Source organism: Melanostigma gelatinosum, assembly GCF_949748355.1.
Source record: "Melanostigma gelatinosum genome assembly, chromosome: 21".
NCBI classification, from domain to species: domain Eukaryota; kingdom Metazoa; phylum Chordata; class Actinopteri; order Perciformes; family Zoarcidae; genus Melanostigma; species Melanostigma gelatinosum.
Genome location: NC_136654.1, coordinates 4421903 through 4428758, shown reverse-complemented (window position 1 = coordinate 4428758; position 6856 = coordinate 4421903). Strand labels below are relative to the sequence as shown.

Genomic DNA, 6856 nt, shown 5'->3' with positions numbered 1-6856 from the left:
GTGTGTGTGTGTGTGTGTGTGTCGTGTCCGCTGGATGCCTGGGATTAACAGCAAAACAATAACTCATGCTAGATGTTAATTTGTACTTTTCCACATTGATACTCAATAAATAAACCTGGGAAATGAGGAACTGCCTGACTCGACTGATGAAATTGTAAAACGACTTGTTTGCAGATTGTATATCGCTCGCTTACTGCTTTTTATCTCTCCAAGTACAATAATAAACATTCTCCACAAAGGAGAAGTAAAAGGGGGAGGTCCCATATTTAAACCTCGACCTATCTCACCATCCTTTCACATTACTTCATCAGCAATAATAATCCAATAATATAGTATATAGCAATATTAAAACACACCAGGGTCCATTTGACTGTATTATGAGTACTTTTCTTTCTATAACCTCATACTTGTACATTTTGATGTCCATTGACTCGTGTGTTTGAGAGTTATGTGGTGAATTAGCAAATTATTTGTGCTTTGTGTGTGGTGACATATGAGGATCATGTTCTGAGATCCCAAACAGCTGTCTGAGACAAAGTTCACAGTGAAACGTTGTCACAGGGGGCTCTCAAAATAACCGCCCTAGTTATTCCACTTTGTACCGACTAGACAGGCTGAACTAAAAAAAAAAGAAGCACAGAACATTCTCTGCACTTATCAAAAGAACGTTTCCACACAGGTCTGTGAATCCAGTGGTAACTTTTATTCAAACTTCAACTTAATGACAAAAGACGATGTTACAGTGATTTGACAGACATAAAAGAGCTCGTGAACACAATCGAACGTGTTTGTCTCACAGCGAGGCAGCATGATGAAACAGAATCAACGCATCCTACGCAAAAAAAACAACAAATCACAGCAAAAAGGTACAGAACATGCCCGATTTCCTAAAACAACAAACGTGCTTGTTATTTCGAACACCACATAGTTATTCAAAATTAGACAAAAATGATGTAGAAGTTAGAAACTTTTTTTGTGTGTCAATGATAACATGACAGTAGCAAAGGGATATTAACAGGGTAGTATCATTAGAGTGAGGTGTGCAGTGTATTCAAATGTAACTTTGCACAAGTACTTATAAATGCAGCTTTTAATTACCAAAACCCTGATGGTCTCATAGATACAAATGCAAATAAATAAGTCAATAAATAAAGTCTTTTTAAACTTACATCAGGAAGCCTTCGGTTTTTGTTTTCACAGTTGTTTGTCGTGAAGTATGAAACTTACTGGACTTTCCAATGTTTTCACTTTCCACCTAAAGATTCTTATTTCCTTTATGGCCTTATTTGACTTTAATCGTGGTCTTCCTGATTACACGTGCTTTCTGTGTGTCACTTCACATCAAACTGCTCAAGTGCATCCACAGATAATCACTCCATCCTCCGCCCGTTCCCCGACCGTCCTCTCTCTGCGGCTTTACTTCCCCACTAACCAAAAACCCTCTGGCCTGGTTTCTCAGTGGCAGGCCCACACGCCATCCAGCTGCTGTCTCTACCACCAGAACTGAAGACCGTCATAGGAGATGGCTACAATAATACGACAAAATAGAGTAGTGCTACAATACTAAGAAGGAAAATAATTCCTTCATTCAGAGAGCTTACCGCAGCACTCGAGGCCGAAGCGCATTAAGAGCTATTTGTGTCAGAGTTGCTTTACGCTGTAAGTGCATTGATTGTTTCCGTTTGGCAGCCATGTACCAGCAGGCTTTTTGTGGTACCTCAAGCCACCTTAAAGTGTTTCTGTTTTCTGAAGGCAGTGAGATGAAGGCAGATCTGAGCAGCTGTCCCTTTAAGCCTGATAATAAACAACAGAGACGAAAAATGCAATTTTGTCAATGTAATTTTCTTGTGATTCAACCACCGCCGTTAGTCTTTGTAAACACAACATAACATGGCTCAATTGTGCATTTTCCAATCGGATGTTTGTCACATGACTTTTGTCAGTGCTGGCATGTCGTTTACATCAGTCGGTGGCTTATAGAAAGAAGGAAAAAGCGGGATTGAAGCTCAGAGCTCCATTGAGCTTGAAACTTAAACTCTCCTGTCTGTCGTGTGCAAATGAAGCGTCTATGCAGCAGAACTGTAGTCAGATTTGCTCAAAATGTGATTCGGCCTCTCTAGCAACCCAGCTCATTGACGACATCGCTTCCCTAACAACCCCTGATCTCAGCTAAAATATATTCCTCAGGTCAAAGTAAAAAAATCTACCACCAAGCCCTCAACCCTAACATGATGACCGTCACAGGAAAACATTCAGACAAATACATTCAAAGCTTGACCTCCCAAACCTCAAACAAGCGCTTCGCCGACATACTTCCTGCCACCGCAGGCCGAACTCCGCAGCACACCAAGCTCCGATCCCTCGTCCCAAAATCTCCACCTACACCTCACACCTTGAAAAAACACAAAACCTAAAACTAAATCCAAATCCTCCTTGTCCTGGAGCGGTGGTCTAGGAGCTGATGATCTGACCTGACCAGGTCTCGTGCTTGGTGACTGGATTCAGGTGAGTGAGCACCACCTCCACGGCCTGGATCTTCTGGTTCTTGGGAGGGATGGGGCACACCTTGTACGTGACCTCGTCCCCTTCCATAGGCACGTACTCTCCATCAATGCTGTCCAAGAAACACAGACACCAGATGATCTCACCTACACACAGAAGGCCAACTTCCACAAAGACAAGTCGATGTCGTGAACAAAACAAATCCACTCACTCGGAGATGTGGACGAAGATGTCCTCTCCTCCGTGGGAGGGGCGAATGAATCCATGACCCTGAGACCTGGAGAAGTTTTTACACACCCCTTTATATACCGGACTTGATTTGGCTCGCACTGTCCTGCAGAGAAAGAGCGACATACATGGAATCAGAGGGAGAGAGCGGAACGTCTAGGATTAGTTTGAAGCTTTTGTATCTCCGGATTCTGGTTGTGGGCATTTATGAACTCTTAAACTATCACACGTAAATGTAATTGAACACCATTTTATTTTTTAAAGGATATAATGGCTTGCATCTCCACTCACGCTGAGTATGTGCGGGTGCGCTTGGTGGGCAGCGGGCTGGGCAGCTCTCCGGGCTGCGGCGGTTTCCTCTCCCTCTCCCAAACCCGACTGCCCTCCCTCAGGAAGGGGAAGGAGAGCTGCAGGGGGGTTCGCGGGGAGGTGAGCGGCAGTGGGCGGTCTGCCGTCGAGGAGGCAGCGGGGTCTGACATCTTGACTGGTTACAGGTTCTTTTTTTCTATTTCAGGTCTCCTCCGATGGAGCACAGGGAAGAGGAGCGAGGAGGGTTACGCCTCCGGCATGGCAAAGAGTGTGTGAGAGGGCGGAGGAGACGTTCAGAGGGGAGGACTTATAGGTGGAGCAACGATACCCTGCAATGAAGGAGCAAGGGAGGAAAGGAAGAGAATTATTGTATTAATTAATGTATTAATTAACAGTTGAACTGTGTGCTTGGTGCTTGTCTCATTTATTACCTGTCCTGTCTTACTGTCACACACTCCCCTCTTCCCAAACGCCTGCAGTAACTCAAAGAGATAAGTGAATTATTACACCGGAAACGTAGAGAATGTGGTGATGAAAGCTTTCTGTAGGCTTTCTGTTGGTTCGACCGAAGGTTTAGTGAATACAAAAAAGGGAAAACTGGCTCCCTTCAATCATCGCGGGAGGAATTAGAAATGCGCTTCGGGTCAGATGGTTTTTTTTTGCCAACACACACACACAAGCTCCTTTATAGTGGCTGTCCACTGCAATCTCCAAATATGGTGACTTTGAACATTCCAGATCAACAGAAGGATTAAATGCTCCTTCATAAGTTCAGACAAATCTCTTCCTTCAGAAATAAATAAACCATTCAAAAAAATGCATTTTCATAAAGCTGAAGTAGTTGATTGACAAATAATGTATGTGGATGACACCCTAATTGAGAGTCGAACTCAAAATACAGCTTGTCACCTGACTGCTTTGCACTCAATGCACTTTGAGACACGTCAGTGCATCTTGTACAGTCGATTTCATCACTGTGTGAATGTTGGTGCGAAATAGTGAGCCTGGAAAAGACGCCTGTGCTGCTTTTGAATTCAAAGGTTTTCAGACAGACTTGTTGAAAGTGAATCAATGAATCAGAAACCGACCCAGACGTGAGCTCTGAAAATAACTAATAGCTGATTTCCACCAGTGTAGAAGTGTTTCAGGGTGTTTTTTTTGTTTTTTTCATGAAAAACAAGCCGTACAAACAGCTGGAAGCTGCTGTGAGAGAAACGAGACTCAAAGCAACTTGATTTCCGAGCGCCAGACTGCTCTGGCTTTGAAAAGGTCCCAAGATTATGTCAATAACAATCCTGGCCCCCGGAGGGCCTCGGCTCAGCTCGGCTCATCACACTCTATTAAAAATTCCCCACTCGCACAAGACTGACATCCATTACAGGGCCGCTCTCTGCTGTGTGTAATCAAGCAACAAGCTGCTCTCTGAAGCGATTCCGACCAGTACAATACAGATGTGGGTGGATGTGTTATTGGGGTTATGAGCAGCCACATGTTAGGATTGATGTCACATCTACGGGCTGAATGTTTGACAAAGACTGATGAATTCAGTGTGTGTCAGACTGAATCCCACAGGCTCCATTCAATATCACACTCTGTCAGTCTAAATATAGCATGTGTGTGTGTGTGTGTGTGTGTGTGTGTGTGTGTGCGCGAGAGGTGGGACCTGTCTTTCATGCTGGACAGCGGGGTCACAAGCTGGAGGCTTTAAAGCTTCCCGAGGCCCCTGATGCTTCCTGCATTGGGACGTGTACACACTTCATATCGTCAGTGCAATCCTTCACTTTCCCTCCGTGTTGTTTTCAGAAATCGAACCCTCGTCTGTCTCCTCATTGGTTCAGCCTCCACCTGCTGGGCTGCAATGATTCTCAGTGAACGCGACTGTCAGCTGATGACTCGTATCTAATTGTAAGATTTGTCCCCCCCCCTCTCTTTATTGAGGTTGGCTTCAGGCTCGTCCAAATAGTACAAGTGTCCAAAGGTCCCCAGCATTACCACAGGAGATCTTTAATCTCTCCAGTTTACGAGATCATTTGGAAGAACGTTTCTGCAAATGGCTGATGATTGATAAGCAGGGCTTTTATCCTCCTGGTATCATGCAGAGTAACGATGAACACATCTGCCATCATGGTGGCACTGGGGAGAGGACTGACAACATGACTGATGGATGACAAGGCATACATATGTAGCCTAAATCATTCAGCAACCTGCCTGGTTGAGCTCCTATTTCATTGGACTTCCTCAGTGAGTCTGCACTGCTTCCGTGTCAGATGAGTTTGTTTTTTTAAAACATTGTAATCGGGAGGGTGAGAGACAAACAAACAAAAACAAAAAAAAGAGGTCAGACTGGACTTGGGAACGGAAGAGCGCTTTGAAAAGACAGACAAAAGGCCAAAAGCAGCTCCCTGTGAAACCAGGGCACTGTGGCTGTCTGTGCTCCTCTCTGCATCAGCATGGGAGGCACGTCGACTCCTCCACACACACACACACACACACACACACACACACACACACGCACACACACATACACCCCCCCCCCCACACACACACACACACACACAGCCTGTCTTTAAACTTTAAATTAGCCTTATTGCTTTGTTTTATGGTATAATTAGTTTGAAAGTGAAAGTGAGGCCGGCAGATCCTAAATAATTCACCACAAAATAAAACCCCTGCAGGCGGGTTGTTTCCAGAACATTCTCATGCTGTGGCAGCTTGATGCTCAACTGATGCCAAAAAAAAGGTGACGCCAAAAAATGCGCCTCGACATGAATATGGGCTAGAAGAATCCATTTAAAAAAAAAAAAAAAAAAAGAGATGACGGGTGAGATTGTAAATCTGCGCTCAGAGTTACAGACCGACACCCCGACATTTCACCACAATGCTGCCTTGAACCGACGTCCGTCTGACGGACAGAGAGAATAAAAGGCTTGGATGTGAGCCACGCTACAAATCACCCACAAAAAAACAACAACCCATCTCGACCGAGCGATTACTTACCGTAAAAAGCGCCGATCAGCTGTCGGTCAGACGCGATGTGTTGGCCCCGTGTTTTCGAAGGCGCTACCAGCTCAATTGTGTTGTTACATCCGGTGAAAGCTGCGAGGAGCATGTGGAGAATAAAGTCAGAGGATCTTGGTATGGATGCGGCGCACACAGGCGGGATGAAAAGAGCAGCAAATGAAAAGAAGGCAGTGGAGACGGGGCGGGGGTTACTACGCTATGAACAACAGCGGGCTTCAGCACAACACAATCAACTCTTTGTTCTCCTCGTGGATGGGAACGCTTCTTAATGCCTTTTTTTTTTTATTAGACCATTGAGATTTAAATTAACGTTGAATGGACTGTATTCGATTTACTTATATTGTGCTCTATGCTCAATGTCTAGTATAATTTCTGAATTTTTTTCACTGTTGGCTTATACATATTATTATGCATTTTTCAATTATTATTATTATTATTATTAGCCTCCCGCTCAATTAACTGTAAAAAAAAAAAGTCTGATCCATGCAGTGCACCAGCACTGATGAACCCACATTACTCCAAACCATTTTACTTGTTTGCTGAAAAACAAGGATTTGCAAATGCTGTCCTGACGAAACAAAAAAAGGTGAGCATGAACACAACTGGACCCAACAGTCGAGAAATGCCGCCCTGCTCCAGGACTGGCAGTCACTGCTCATGCTTATTGGAAGGCCTCGACGATTACCAGGGGCCATGCCCCTGGTAATCGTGTACACAGGCCGCGTGCATCTTCTCGCCTTGCTCACTGCACCAGTGAGCAAGGTTGCAACCAGTGATTTACAAACCTGTAGCTCTG

The 6856-nt window shown here is 44.6% G+C and overlaps 1 protein-coding gene across 1 annotated transcript; it reads right to left on the bottom strand.

The window, feature by feature from the left end:
- Nucleotides 1-688: 688 nt before the first annotated feature.
- Nucleotides 689-6177, bottom strand: csdc2a (cold shock domain containing C2, RNA binding a). Its single transcript, XM_079293722.1, has 4 exons — nt 6037-6177; nt 3022-3368; nt 2714-2836; nt 689-2614 (listed from the first exon to the last, which is right to left on the bottom strand). The coding sequence occupies exons 2-4, from the start codon at nt 3207-3209 to the stop codon at nt 2452-2454; spliced, it is 474 nt and encodes a 157-aa protein (XP_079149848.1). The 5' UTR covers nt 3210-3368; nt 6037-6177; the 3' UTR covers nt 689-2451.
- Nucleotides 6178-6856: the final 679 nt, after the last annotated feature.